At 57.1% G+C, this 14,695-nt stretch overlaps 4 protein-coding genes across 4 annotated transcripts; 1 reads left to right on the forward strand and 3 right to left on the reverse strand.

The window, feature by feature from the left end:
- Positions 1–178: 178 nt before the first annotated feature.
- Positions 179–1,844, forward strand: C7974DRAFT_403472 (casein kinase-like protein subunit II beta). The gene is made up of 3 exons (XM_046142839.1): positions 179–379; positions 713–958; positions 1,010–1,844. The coding sequence occupies exons 1-3, from the start codon at positions 323–325 to the stop codon at positions 1,469–1,471; spliced, it is 765 nt and encodes a 254-aa protein (XP_045992836.1). The 5' UTR covers positions 179–322; the 3' UTR covers positions 1,472–1,844.
- On the reverse strand, positions 1,845–10,002 carry C7974DRAFT_403474 (uncharacterized protein). The gene is made up of 3 exons (XM_046142840.1): positions 9,570–10,002; positions 8,523–9,392; positions 1,845–8,466 (listed from the first exon to the last, which is right to left on the reverse strand). Exons 1-3 carry the CDS (start codon positions 9,855–9,857, stop codon positions 2,302–2,304), a joined length of 7,323 nt encoding a protein of 2,440 aa, XP_045992837.1. The 5' UTR covers positions 9,858–10,002; the 3' UTR covers positions 1,845–2,301.
- A 1,778-nt stretch (positions 10,003–11,780) lies between these two features.
- Positions 11,781–12,852, reverse strand: C7974DRAFT_403479 (uncharacterized protein). Its single transcript, XM_046142841.1, has 2 exons — positions 12,264–12,852; positions 11,781–12,217 (listed from the first exon to the last, which is right to left on the reverse strand). Exons 1-2 carry the CDS (start codon positions 12,739–12,741, stop codon positions 12,108–12,110), a joined length of 588 nt encoding a protein of 195 aa, XP_045992838.1. The 5' UTR covers positions 12,742–12,852; the 3' UTR covers positions 11,781–12,107.
- A 90-nt stretch (positions 12,853–12,942) lies between these two features.
- Positions 12,943–13,615, reverse strand: C7974DRAFT_403481 (thioredoxin-like protein). The gene is made up of 3 exons (XM_046142842.1): positions 13,543–13,615; positions 13,381–13,485; positions 12,943–13,298 (listed from the first exon to the last, which is right to left on the reverse strand). The coding sequence occupies exons 1-3, from the start codon at positions 13,563–13,565 to the stop codon at positions 13,106–13,108; spliced, it is 321 nt and encodes a 106-aa protein (XP_045992839.1). The 5' UTR covers positions 13,566–13,615; the 3' UTR covers positions 12,943–13,105.
- Positions 13,616–14,695: the final 1,080 nt, after the last annotated feature.

Here is a 14,695-nt window from a genome sequence, read left to right on the forward strand (position 1 = left end):
GGAGCACACCGTAGGGCTACAACGTGCATGGAAGGCATGACGGTCTAAGGCAGCCCATGGATAGGCAAGGCCTGGAAGATGAGAGCAAGGCTAGTGTCCGGATGCAGCTAGCGCCGTCCGCGGACAAGCGAAGCGAACGTCAGGCTGGCCTGCAAGACCCCGCGCAGGGCAGGCGCACCTGAGACCTCATTGTCAATTCACAGCAACCGCGGCCCGCGCCAGGGAGAAGACTCCACGACGTACGCACCCTGACACTTCGGTCGCATAGGACGCTCCCACACTTTAGCACCACCACCTGCCCGACGCAGCGCCGCAGCGCGCCATGGACGACTTCAACAGTGACACCGACAGCGACTACACAAGTTACTGGCGCGACTGGGTAGGTACCTTGCCTCTATACTCTCGTGCATTTGTGGCTGCTTTCTGCGATTATGTTGGCCCTTCGACCTGATCACACGCGAATCTTTTCTACGCCGCGACCCGTGAACACCGGGTACGTGCAGCCTGCTCCCCACTCGAGCACCGGCAGCAAGCGCCTTAAGCAGATGTCGCCTAGACCTTTCGATTGCAAGGCTCTCAATCAGGCTACATTCTCCTGGCCCCACGCTGTCCTGCTCTTATCTCGCAAGATACTGCTCTGGCTACAACACGCATTTTACAGCGGGCACCGCGGAATACAGTCATGGCCGAAGAGAGGCTAATGTTCGCCCAGTTTATATCGTCACGAGGGAACGAGTACTTCTGCGAAATCGATGAAGAGTACCTCACCGACCGCTTCAACCTCACGGGGCTGAACACAGAGGTCCAATACTACCAATATGCCCTCGACCTAGTCACAGACGTCTTCGACTTCGACTGCGACGATGAGATGCGCGAACAGATTGAGAAGTCGGCGCGACACCTCTACGGCCTGGTACACGCACGATATATTGTAACAACAAGGGGGTTGGCAAAGATGGTAGGGACCTCCGTGGGACCCGCCCAGGCACACCGCTGACCGGAGACACAGCTCGAGAAGTTCAAGAAGTCAGATTTCGGCAAATGTCCACGCGTCATGTGCGAATCCCAACCGCTCCTGCCCATGGGCCAGTCCGACGTCGCCAACACGTCGCCCGTCAAGCTGTACTGCTCGCGCTGCGAAGACCTCTACAACCCAAAGTCCTCGCGACACGCCGTCATCGACGGCGCCTACTTCGGCACCTCCTTCCACAACATCCTCTTCCAGGTCTACCCTGCGATGCTGCCCCCCAAGACACAACGACGCTACGAGCCGCGCGTGTTCGGCTTCAAAGTGCACGCCGCCGCGGCGCTGTCGCGATGGCAGGGCGACCAGCGAGACGCAATGAAGGACCGGCTGAAGACGCTGAAGATCGAGACAGGGTTCGAGGAGGAGGACGAGGAGCTGGACGAGGACGACGAAGAGGACGAGGAGATGGAGGGCGGCGAGGGGTTTCAGGTACCGCGCGAATAGCACTCAGGGCACCACGGGCCGGCCTGGCATTTTAGATATCACGAGACGGGACGGAAGGGCCGGGAGCATCCAGCATTGGGCAGGCGATAGGCGTACTGGCTGAATTGGCCGGCTTGACACAATATTACAATGCATCATCTACACGCCATGGATCAGCACCAGCGATTGCGCTTTGCGTGCGAGACATCCGTGTTGATCAACACCGTGCCGCCAGAAACGGACAGAGCTGCATGACACCCGGTCTCGAAGAGCCAACAGCAGACGCCCACGACAACCCCCCCAAACGGCGCCCAACAACACATCGCGGCCCGGCAGTGACTAGCCAGCACCCAGTGTGTACGTACATACAAAGTACACTCGCGCGCAAGAAGAAAGTCGTGTAATTCGAAGGGGTATCTATCTCACTCCTATCCTATTCCATTCCGTGTATCCATCCATCCCATTCCGCGTCCCTCTCGTGCAATACATACATAACGTCGTGAACCGCAGAAACGCTGCAAACAAAATCAAAGAGAAGCAAAGCAAAGTAAAGCAAAGCAACACAAAACAGTAGGTACAGAACAGGACAATGCAGCAGCAATCCCGAAACCGTGATGCGCAGCACGCAGCACGTACGCTGACACCGATGACAAAACCCCGGCCCACGCAATGCGAGTACGAGTGCGAATGCAAATGCCAGTGCGAACAAGTGCTGTGCAGATGGGTGGGTGGGTGTATGGGCAGCATACCCGGTATCCAAAACACAGAAACAAGAAACGCCGCGCGATGCAGTACAGTACCAGGACGCCAAATGCAGACGCAAAAAAGGCAATCAGGATCAACGCAGCAGCTCACGCCAGACCGGCAATCTTCTTCAGCCAGCTGCCCCTCTTGACGCCCCTGGGCGTCTCCTCAGGGCGACCGTCCCAGGTGCGCACCGGCTGGTCGGCGTACTGGTCGTACGTCTTGCGACGGGAGTCTCTCTTCGAGGAGCGCGGCTCCTCGTCTTCCTCGAAGTACGAGCGGCGGCGGTGCTGCTTGCGGTCGCGCTCAGATTCACGCTCGCGGTCGCGCTCGGCGTGGCGCTCTGCGCGCTCTTTGTCGCGCTTGGGGCCGCGGCGGCCGGCGATGCGCAGGCGGACGTCTTCGTCTTGGCTGGGTGTCTCTTCGTCGAGTAGTTCGGCGTCGCGGCTGCCGGGGGGAGGATCGAGGATCGTCTCCGCGATGGGGACTGGCAGCGGGTTGTCATCGGAGAGCGACTGCACCCACGAGGATGTCTTGTCGGGGCCCTTGTTCAGGTACGGCCGGTTCTGTTCTTCATCGGCACCGCGGCGTGAAGGGCGCTGTCTCGAGCGGCTGGACCCGGCAGCGTCGGCATTGCGCGAATCAAAATAGTCGGCAATGGGCTCGCCGTTGACGGGCGTCGGGTGTTCGGAGGCACGTCGGGCTGCACGGCGCTCATCGTGGCGGCGACGACGCTCGTCCTCTGTTTCAGCTTGATGTGAGCGGCGACGCTCGTTGTGCGGTCGGGCGGGCTCGCGCTGCTCGCGTTGCTCGCGGTGGCTGTCCTTGCGGCGGAACGAGCGGTGCTGGTCATCAGTGCTCATCTTGCGCTCAGCGCGAACGCGCTTGCGCTCCTCCTTCTCGGCCATACGTCGCAGCTCCTCCTCGGCCTGCTTATTGCGTCGCTCGAGCTCGGCCATCTGGCGCGCCTTCTTCTGCGCAAGGATGGCGGCCTCATTCTCGCGCTCACGCTCGCGACGCCTCTCGGCCTTTGAATCGACCTCGTCCATCTCAGCGCGGCGAGAGCCCTTGTCTCCATCACGTTCGCGACGCGATCTGCGCTCAGCCCGTCGTGCCTCGCGCTCGGCATCGTACTCGGTGCTGCCGTTGCCGTTTGCGCCCGAGGCCATGTAGTCCGGCTCCTCGCGCTCGCGACGAACGCTGCGGCGCTCGCGTCGCAGCCGGCTGGCCTCTTCTTCATCAATATCGCCGCGCATTGTCGATCGCTTGCGCCGTCGGCGTTCGTCTTCCGTCTCGTAGGCCCTGCGGCGGTCGCGCGGGTCCTCGGGAGGCGTCGGCGCGCTCTTCTTACGGCCGAAGGCGAACATGCTCTTGAGGCCGCTGACGGCGGCAGCAGTACCAGCGACGCCAGCCATCGTGGGCAGCGCGTCTTTCGCCATGGACGGTGCTCGTTCGCGTCGTGAGTGTTCGCGCTCGCGGTCGCGGCGGGGCCTGCGCTCCGGCTCAACTGGGGCTGGCTCCACATCCATCGGATCCACAATTACAGGGTCGTCGGCGCTAGGCGGCGCAGTGATGGGCTCTTCGGGTTGCACGGATCCGCGCTTCGACTTGCGGCGCTTTGTCTCTGGTCGCTCCTGCACTGGTGTGGGAGAGTCATCGAGCATCACGGGGTCGTCTTCGAGAGGGTACGGGTCGGGCACAGCTGAGCACTCGGTTAGTTCCGTCCAACCGTTGTTTGCGGCGGGCCGACCAATGGGGCCCAACCTGCTAGTGACATGCTTACCTCTAGACTTGCCCTTGTCCCTAGTGCTCGACCTTCGCGAGGGCTTCTCCCTGCCCAATACTTTGGCAGCTTTTGATGAGTACTTCATGTCTGTGTCGGTTTGCGGCGGTGACATCATTGCAGCGTCGCGATCTACAGAGTTCCGCCGAGAAAGCATCTTGGGGGTCGCAGACGTGCGATGCGACTTGGATCGAGACATTGTAGGATGCGCTGGTGCCGTGCCGAAAGGCGAGGCGCCAAAGAGCGAGCCAATGCCTGTTGACGCCCGTTGAGGTCTGGTTCGGCTTGCAGAAGGGGTCTTCGACATCTTGTCAGACCCGGATGACTTGGACATGACGTCTCGATCCCTTGTCGACGAAGTCCGCACAGACTTTGAACGGGTCACTTCGGCCTTCGCAGTACTTGCACCGTCGTCACGAGATTTCTTCCTGCTCTCTCTTGACTTGGATGGCGGTGCTGCACCCCAAATCCCCCATGAACCAGATTGCCCGCGAACGACTTTTGCGCGCTGCTTCTTTGATGACTTTGGTGACTCCTCAAATGGCTCTGGGTCGAGCTCAATAGGTGGAGTGGGGGGCTTGGGCGGAGCGTCTTCAACGTCCAGCAAATCGTCATCCAATAGCAGCTCACGGTCAACAGGCAGACTGTCTAGGACCACAATGTCTTCTGGCTCTGCTGGCTCTGCTGGCTCTGCTTCGGCATCAACAAATTCAGGCTCATCAGCTGGAGGCGGCGGCGGTGGTAGAGGCGGTGGAGCTTCTACGACCGGTACTGATCTTGATGATTTGCTGCTCTTCTTTAGCTTCTTGGATTTCTTCTCAGAGACGACGACCGGGACGGGTTCGGGGATATCTTCCGGAATTGGCTCAGGCTCAGGTGCTACCTCGGGTTCGAGTACTACTTCGGGCTCGAGTGCTGCTTCGGGCTCCAGGGCTTCAGGTTCAAACGGCGGCGGAGGAGGCGGCCCAGACATGTCGATTAACATGTCATCATCCATCGGGAATCCACCTGGAATAGGCGACCTTCTGGCAGCAGGGGGCGGTGGCACAACGATAGGCTCTTCGAAGTCAACGAATTCGTCCACAGCTTTAGACTTCTTGGACTTCTTGGACTTCTTTTCCTTCTTCGGCGTGGCCTCGACAATCTCAATTGGCGGAGGAGGTGGAGGTGGAGGTTCCGGAGCGTCCTCGAAGACTGGTTCCGGCTCCGGCTCAGGCTCAGGCTCAGGGATAACCTCATCAGGAATGATTTCAGGAACAATGACCGGTTCAGGTTCAGGCTCGACGACCTTGCCTTTCTTCTTCTTCGCCTTTTCGAGTTTCTTTAACTCTTTGGCAGATAAGACAGGCTCCTCAACGATGACAATTGGTTCCGGCTCGGGCTCGGGCTCAGCCACAGGCTCTGGTTCTGGTTCTGGTTCTGGTTCAGCGACTGCTTCGGGTATGACCTCAGGTTCAGGTTCCTTCTTAGTCTTACGAAGTGAAATGCCCCAGGCGCTTCCCCATCCACCACTGTCCTCCTTTTTCTTGACTGGCAGAGTGGTCTTTGTCTCACCAAGCTCGGCAAGGAGCTCATCTTCAGGAATATCCTTGACCGCATTCCAGATGTCATCGTCTGCAGTTGGAGCAGGCGCTGGCTCCTCTTCGGCAGGGACTTCAGGTGGCGGAGGAGGTACCTCTTCAGCAGCCGGACCGGGCTGCTTGAATTCCATCAAGAACGCCGTGTCAATGCCAGCTACAACGCATTCGGCCTCGAGATTGTCGGCGTCCGCCTGAGCTTTCGCCGCAGCATCAGCAGCATCAGCAGCTTCTTGCTCTAGCTTGGCGATCTGCTTCTTCATCTTCTTCTCCTTGGCCTCGCGCTCTTTCTTAGCTTTCGCAATTTCCTTCTTGGGAGGTCCCGAAGTCGTTTCGAAGTCTTCTCTGAGCATTCGGACAGCATCCTCAGCGTCAAGTCGGGCTTCGTCGGCGGCGATTGCTGCCTCTGCTGCTGCTTTCGCATCACTTTGGAGCAGATCCTTCTCCTCTTGTGCAGCGCGATCAGCCTCTTCTTGCTGCAGCCGTGCCGCCTCTGCCGCTTCGGAAACAAGACGGTCGGCTTCCTCTTGTTCAAGGCGTGCTTTCTCTGTGGCCTCATCAGCCTCCCTTTTCTCACGGGCTTTTCGCTCTTTGGTGGTCTCTTTCTTCTTCGAGGTACCCCATAGACTGCTGCCCCAGCCAGAGCTCTTAGCCGCCTCTTCCTCAGCTTCTTTCTTCTTTCTCTCTTCCTCTTCAGTCGCAATGCGAACAAGCTCGGCTTCCTCGTCGATTCGGGCCTGCTCCTCAGCGGCAGCGGCGGCAGCGGCGACAGCCTCAGCCTCGGCAGCTTCAGCAGCAAGGCGATCGGCCTCCTCTTGATCCAGACGCGCCTTCTCTGCAGCCTCCTCAGCCTCTTTAGCCTCCTTCTTTTCGCGCTTTTTCTTCTCAGAAGAGATCTCTTTCTTAGTTGACGACGATGAGAACCCGCCCCACATGCTAGAGGACTTTGACTCTTTCTTCTTGTCCTTCTTATCCTTCTTGTCCTCGATAGGCGCCTCCTCCACGACCTCTGGAGGAGGATCATCAAGCCCAAGTAAGTCTTCAGTGGCAGATCTGGTTGCAGAGTCTTTCGAAGTGATCTTGGTAAGCGCTGGCGGAGGTGCTTCGATTTCGAGAGGCGGCGGAAGCTCAGGTTCAGGGGATGTCGGCGCTCCAAGCGCACCCTTTTTGCTCTTTTTGACTTTCTTGCCGATGTTGAAGGCTGCGCTACCCCATGGATCATCTTCGTCCGGTTTCTGCACAGGATGTGTCGAGTCTTCTACGACTTCGACAGCCACATCAGCTTTAGAGCTCCTCTTACCCTTGCTCCATGATGGTGCCCCCCAGTCATCCTCTTCGTCGGCTGCAGGCTCTTCTACTGCAACAGGCTCCTGGATATCAGGCAGCACGACTGGTTCGATTTCCAGTTCCGGCTCGACTGTTTTGCTGCTCTTCTTCTTCTTCTCCTTCTTGCTGCCGCCGCCCCAGATTGAGCTGAACCCCCAGTCACTGCTGCTCTCTTTCTTCTTCTCCTTCTTCTCCTCGATAACAACAACCGGGTCTGGCTCGAGATCTAGGATGGCTTCCTCCGCAGGTAGAACAACAATTGGGTCAGGTTCGAGAACTTCAACAGCGGCACCCTTTTTGCTTTTCTTCTTCTTCGTAGTTGAGGGCAATCCCCAGTCATCGCCCCAATTATCGTCAGCAGGTGGTGACACTACCTCGATGGGGTCCGCAATGATTTCAACCTCTGGTGGAGCTGGCGGTGGTGGCGGAGGTGGCGGTGGCGGTGCCTCTTCCTCGATAACACCTTTCTTCTTCTTTTTCTTCTTTTCCTTGCCAACAGCTGCACCCCAGCCGCCACCCCAAGGGTCCTCTTCCTCCTTCACGGGTGAAGGAACAACGACGATCGGTTCAGGCTCTGGCTCAGGCTCAGGCTCAGGCTCTGGTTCAGCTTCTGGTTCAGGCGGAGGCGGAGGAGGAGGCTCCTCTTCAACTGCAGCACCCTTCTTTTTCTTCTTCTTTTTCGAAGTTGTGGTAACGGGAGTGCCCCAATCATCAGTAGCAGCGTCAGCCTTCTTCTTTTCAGCCTCGACGGCAGCAGCGGCAGCAGCGGCAGCGACTTCCTCGGCCTCAACACGTTGGCGCTCAAGCTCCTCATCTTCGAGTCGCTTAGCTTCAGCCTCCTCTTCCTCCATTCGCTTGAGCTCAGCTTCCTGTTCCTCGATGGCCTTCCGCTCAGCCTCTTCTCTCTCAGCCTCTTCCTTCTCCTTCGCCGCAGCATCTTCTTTCTCCTTCGCCGCTGCCTCATCCTTCATCTTCTTCTCAAGTTTCTTCTTTTGCGACTTGCTGAGGCCGGCAAAGGGATCGACTGCTGGTACCTCCGGAATAGGCTCAGCCGGTGGCTCAGGGACAGGCTCCGGTGCAGCTGGCTCTTCGACATCTCCCTTCTTGCCCTTCTTCTTTTTGTCACCGAAGGTGAAGTTCCAGTCATCTTCAGCCTTCGGCACGTCGGTTGGTTCAGGGACGGAATCATCAAGCAGAGCAGCACTACCTTTGTTCTTCTTCGACTTTGACGTGCCAAATCCCCATGCGCTGTCCTCGGTTACCGGCTCCGCTGCCGCAGGTGGACTCTTGAAAGCATCGAATTGGAAATCGAACCCGTCGTCTTGCTTCTTCTTGTCCGAGCCCCAGGGGTTGTCGTTCGACGCGTCCTTGGAACCACCCAGTGGCGTCGAATCGAAGCCCCACCCTGAAGACCCTTTGGACGTGCCCCAGCCCGATGACCACCCGCCTCCGCCAAGCAGGTCTGGTTTATCTCCGGAACTACCAAAGTTCATGTCGATTTTGGGTACGCCGTCGTCGAGAGCCACATCGCTGAAGGTTTCCGCAGCTGGTGGGTCGGGAGGAGGGAGAGGCGATGCCTCGGCCGCCTGCATTAGTTAGCGCCCTGCTATATGTCATGAACAAAGCAGCCAGATCGACGAACCTTCCCCTTTTTGCCCTTCTTCTTCTTGGTGGTTGTGGCACCAAAAGCCCAATCATCAGCAGGTGGGTCATTCGCCCAGCTTAAATCTGGTGCGGCTGCCGCCTGCTCGGCTGCTGCCTTCTCGGCTTCCGCGGCGGCGGCAGCAGCCGCAGCGTCCTCCTCTTTTTTGATTCGCTCTGCGTCCTCTTCGGCCGCTTTCGCAGCCGCAGCGTCCTCTTCCTCTTTCTTTAAACGCTCTGCCTCCTCCTCCTGCGCCTGCTTCTTGCTCTTTTTCTTCTTCTTCGCCGGAACGGCGTCGCCCCACTCGCCCCACTCGCCATCTGCCTTGTCCTTATCTTTGTCCTTGTCGTCGTCGCCTCCGTCTCCACCATCGCCACCTGAGCCGGCTCCATCCGCTGGTGGCGGAGGCTCTTCAGGCGGTGTAGGAGGCTCTTCTGGCGGCGGAGTTGGGTCTTTGTTTGCACTGGATGTGTTTTGGTTGCTTTTCTGAGGCGGTTTATTCTTCTTCTTTGCGCCCTTTGCATGAGACCTGACCCCGTCGTCGGTGAACCCAAAATCTACATGGGCATGTAGCGATTTCTCGTCTATGAACAAAGAGGACGCAGGCGACGTGTTGCAACTTATACGCAGGCAGTTTGGCACGTCAGAGCAGAGAGAAGCGTTGAGAGAAGGAAACGGAGTGTATTCGGGCGTGTGCGCTGCAGCTAGCGCATCGGTGTATGTGTAGTCGGGCGGCAGATCTGCCACGCTGTCATGGTAAGAAGGCGGCGGCAATGCATCGTTACGCAACGACGGTTCGATCCAGAGATCGGGGGTGGAGTCTGGTGCGGGAGGGAGCAGCCGTGAGCGCTGGGTCCCAGAGTTGTGGAACTGGAGGGCGTTAGATGCGGAGCTTAGCAGAGGTGGACGAAACGATTGGTAGAGGTGATGTCAGGGACAATTGGTAGAGGTGATGTCAGGGACAATTGGCAGGAGTAATGTCAGGCTGGGCCGGCGGCAGACGGAACCAAAGCCGGGGAAAGAGCGACCAAATGAAGCGTGCCGTACCGAGCGAGCGTCACCGTGAGTTCCTTTGTTGCGTGCAGCGCTGCGGCATTCCAGCCGCTCTAGCGCGCAGACTACCTCGTCCATCAGCCCGGCCACGGGCTCGTCGTTCTCAGACGCCCACGCTGCCAGGTCCGCCGACGTGCCACTGCGGGCAGCCCCGTCCTTCAGGCAGCGCGCCTCCACTGTCCGGCTCTTGCGGCCCTCAGCCGAACCAGTCCTCGTGGGCGGCCGGGCCCTTTGCCTCGGCGACTGCGCGGCGGGCGCGCGCGGTGCTGTGGTCGCGGGCATGGTGCGGGTGTCTCGAGATGCGCAAACAGAGAGAGTACGGCGTAGACGGGCACATGGGCGCGCGCAGGAAGCGCAGGAATCGCGCGGCGGGGGGCAGAGGGCGAGGGCGGGCGGTGGCGGGCGGTGCGTTGCGGTGCGGGCGGTGTCGCGGGTGCGTTGCGGGCGGTATCGCGGGGTGTGACTTGGTCTGCAGGTCTCGTCGGAAAGCGTGCGCCTGAGCAGCGGCGGTGGCACACGGGCAGAAGCTCCCGCACGGCAGCGCGCAAGAAGCTAATCTGGCGATGCGTTCCGGCGCAAGTCTGGCACGCGAAACGGCAGCGGCGCTCGCAAACTCAAATGCGCGCGCACAGCGAATGTCGACAGCGGCCCTGAGGTTGCGGAAACAGCGGGCGATGCAGGGTGATGCAGGGGCGCAGGCCCGTGGAGCGTCAGATCCGAGCAGAGCGCAGCCGATGCGTGCAGCCTGAGTGGTCACAGGGCGCAAAATGTGCTGCCCAGGTGCGCTCCAGCAGAGCTCTCCGAGACGCCAATCGCGTGCGGCGCGGTCTCGTTGCGCTCTCTTAGCCGGCAGAGGCGTGCACTTGCTGCCTCATTCAACTCGTCACACTCACGCCCAGACCAGCTGGCGGGATCGCGGGATCCAAAAATGAGGGGTGCGAGGGTGCAATCGAGGGGTAATTAGATGCGCGTGGAGGCCTTGCCTTGGAGGGGCGAGTGTACAAAGGCGGGCGCGCGCCGGGTGCAGGGCGACAATGTATGAGTCGTGGCCGCGTGAGACGTCAAGTGTCAACAATGCAGCTCTTCAATGCAGGGAGACGAGATGTGCACTGCAGTCCATTAAGGGAGAGACCCTTCCGCCCACGAAAAGTCTGATCCAGTTAGCGGCCGTGAGTGCATTGCATGAGGCCCTCGGGAGAGCTGCTGGGAGATGGGGGATCTCGCCCATCATGTGGTCGCCGCGGGAGTGCCATGCTGCTAACACTCAGCCTGCTGCACCAAACACCGCTCTTCGGTGCCTAGCTCATCTATCATGCCCTGCCAGCGAGCGACGTGCTCCACAGAGCACCCCCCAATTGGCCCTCCACGCCCACACATACGAACCGCCCGTCGTGGCTGGAGGCGTGAAGCTTCACCGCCAGTCCGCAACCATCGGCTCTTGCCCAATGACACGCAGCCGCAATAATCGGCCCTGCACACCAGTCGAGCGTGCATTAGAGCTGCCGCTTTCGGTGGCTGTGCGTAACATCGAGAACGCAGCGCTGAGACAACGCACGCAGTCATGCTTCTCGTTGCCGGTGCCTTCTCGTTGCTGGTGCGGCGCTAGTAAGGCATGTACCGTCCTTTGACAGCGCCTGCAATGGTTCAGATAAATGCCGCGAAAACCGCGCGACGAGGACGTGGTGGTGGCGGTGGCGGCTTTTCTGTTGTTGGAGGAGAGGTCATCGGTGCAGCCGTGGGTGCATGAGCACTGTACGCAGAACCACTTGAGTGTATTGTCTCTCCTTGAACGGAGATGCTGGAGACGCCTAGACCAAATAGCACTGAGCCACCAAGCCCAAGCCGTTGCCATGTAATGTTAGTATAGCTTATGAGAGGAGAGCATGGAGGCTTACTATAAATGATCATGATGGGTATGAGAAGGAAGTATGTGATAAGACGATATATCGTTGATGTTTTCTGTGTCTTATTCCAACTCTTGGACATCAGTGTCTGTATATGGTGACAACACCTACGCATGCGCTGAGAGACCCCCATTCTGGTCGGACAGTGTACTTGTGGGTAGCTTTGGGCCTGAAAAATCCAAAGGGAAGGATGCTAGGTCCTCTGGAGAGTTTTTCAATAGTAAGATATGACGAGACACAGTTGTCGCAGTTAAATACGTGTGCCACCAGATAGATTGACATGCTATCTAAGCCAAACTTCGCCCCGAAGAATCTAAAATCGACCGAGTGTGCACGTGTAGAAATCGACGGCCTCCACAGCTTCAGTATGTGGATCCAGAAACTGACCGATCCAGCCACGCCATTCTCCCTCATATGATGCTGTGAACCTGGCTTTACAGTCCTCCCAGTAGTCTGGATACCAACCTGCCTGCTCCCAGTCAAGAATTGCAACAATCTTGACAGGACTTGTAGCAGTGACAATAATGTTTGCTGGACGCAGATCACCATGTGTGAAAACGATGGGTCCGTTGTCTGGGAGCAAGTCTCTCCATGGATCTTCAATGCTCTGTGGATCGGGAACATGTCGTCACCATAGCCAGGAAAGCCAGTCGTGGAGGACACCTCGAGAGGGAAACGGCCTTAGCAGAGGGAACTGCTCCAGGCTGATATCTATCGCAGGCCCATGACATATAGGTCCTACACGAACTGAGCAACGTATTACCTGTCTTCATAGAAGGATTACCAATAACTTGCTGTACTTCGCTGTCCCGGAGACTGCGAAGACAAGACATTTTATCACGGAGATCGCCACAGATTGTGTGTTTGTCCATTGCAGACATATCAGACCACTGTTGTTGGAGCGTGGGCCCCTGGATAAGCTGCATGTAGATGAAGACCTCGGACTTGCCGTCCTGCTCGATTACTCTCCACCCATACACTTCAGGCACTGGAAGCATATCTTGGAAGGCTCGGCGAATGGCCCATAGATTGACCGCCTCCGTTGTAGATACATGTAACCCGAATTTGACGACAAGGCCCAGGTCCTCGAATTTCACCGGATATGGAAGCTGGTGCGGCTTGCAGAGAGATCGTAAGTGCTCAGGTTTTGGGAAGTCTCGTGTTTGGCCATGAGTCTTGAACCATGTTGAATCGAGGAAGTCCATGTGTGGCTTAGAACTATCTGGGAGCTCCGCAAGGGAAATTTGCGGACAAGCCGCCATATCGGCGCAAAGAACGGTAGGCCACGCTCTGGTACCTTATCGCCAAAGAGATGGCAGGCCTATTGTATAGCTTACCTAAGGATGAGGCGGTCATGCAGGTTGAAGTTCCGGCCGAAGTTGTTGGAAGTTCTAGCTAGACGTCATGTGACGTTTCCAGGGTCTGCTTAGCACTTGCCGACATCAGACGTCACTCACTGTGCATAGATGAGAACCGAAGAACAGCACACCATGACCCGTCTCAGAAGCAACCGAGCACGCGATCATACACCACTCGCTATTCATTCTGCCTAACAGTTGCTAACACTTGCTGAAAACATCCAATCCAAGCATGCCTACCTAGGTAAGCACCTGCTCTACCCTTAACTCAAAGAGTCTTCTTGACAAAGGTGTCAAGCTGCGAATCCGTATTCATGGGACCAATGTATTTGTTCACTTCAGATTTGCCCTTGTAACCCAGAGTAGTGGGAATGGCTTCAATCGTGTATGCCTTCTGAAGCGGTGGCGCCTCATCGATATCAATCCAGACAAAGTGAGTTGAGCTGTATTTGCCCAAATTCCTGCACACAGAATCAGTGAGGTGTCAGGCGTCTGTGACGCATGACGGGTAGAGTGGTAAGGGAACAGTCTGGGTGAACTTACTTCTCGAAGGTCTGCTTGGTAACCTTGGAGATAGGCGACCACTCCGCCCCAAAGACAACGACAGCAGACTTGTTCTCCGCAAGCGCTTTCCGGAGCGCCGCCTCGCTGTAATGAGGTCGTGTTAGCGGGTGATGTATCGACAGTGAGTAATCGATGGCTTACGTAGTGACTTTGTTGAAAGACATAGCTGATGGAATGCAGTAGAAGTCACAAAAGCTGACTGGTGCTCGACTGTTGGTGTGTAGACTTGAGATGGACGAACACACACCTACTTATACTCTCCTCTTTCACGACGTATGTAGCAGTCCGAGCTGCGATCACGATACCACAACTGGCGCCGAGGACCTCGATCTTGAAGGCGTGCGGTTGGAGAGTAGGTAGTCACGCATAGGTGTCTTCCCCCAATTGCGCGATGGATCCCAACATCACATCCTGCGTACGAGGCCTCTTACGCAACGGTTCATGCACAACGTCGCATGCAATGCATCACATCAGCGATCTATGTTCTGGAGATGCTCGGTGAGCTTGTGAGTGGTTGATCTCTGTTTTCCGGGGACGCGGGATGAGATACTGACTGGCTTCTGACAGCAATGCATATGCATTGCTTCTGTGTTCGTATGCGTCTGTACCACAGTGCTTGAAAGTCGTGTGGATTGCCCTTGTCTGCGGTTGTGCGACATGGTATTGAGAACTACCTACCAAGACATGAAGCACTAACTTTTGAGTTTTATATACCCGTCAGGTTCCATCCCATATGACTTGAGGTAGGAAGGTAATATAACACTGTTCTGAGTGGCGACTCACTACCAACGTGAGTCGTGATACCTTTTGAATTGCTTACCTCAGCGGCTCAAGCTGGGGTCTGACATTCTTGGGCCAATGCATACTCGTAAGCATTGCAACAGTCAAGATCGAACAGCCTTCTCAGACCAATCGCCCACACACTCCCTCGAATCGAACTATGATTTATCCGTGAAGCTGCTGTAGCTACTGAGGGGTATGCATGGGGTTTCCTATTTTGATAGTATCGTTTACACGACATACGCTGCCAAATGTCACATGTCACGAACATGTTGGCTTACGACTAGTGCTTGTTTCTTGATGTAGAATTCTTTAACGACGTTGACCGTTATACGAGAGTCTCGCATATGCGCGTTCGCGTTAGCCGGGCGGTTCGACGACGGATCTTGGTTGTCGTTAAGTAGATCGCGATCGTGATCATGGTCCCAAGTGTTCCTCGCCCCACTCCTGATGCAGAGGTTTTGTTGAGACCATTCGTACAGCAGATGTGCGTGAAAGTGGTGACAGCAAATAC

This window comes from Boeremia exigua, assembly GCF_020726555.1.
Source record: "Boeremia exigua strain MPI-SDFR-AT-0100 chromosome Unknown C7974scaffold_12, whole genome shotgun sequence".
Lineage (NCBI taxonomy): Eukaryota > Fungi > Ascomycota > Dothideomycetes > Pleosporales > Didymellaceae > Boeremia > Boeremia exigua.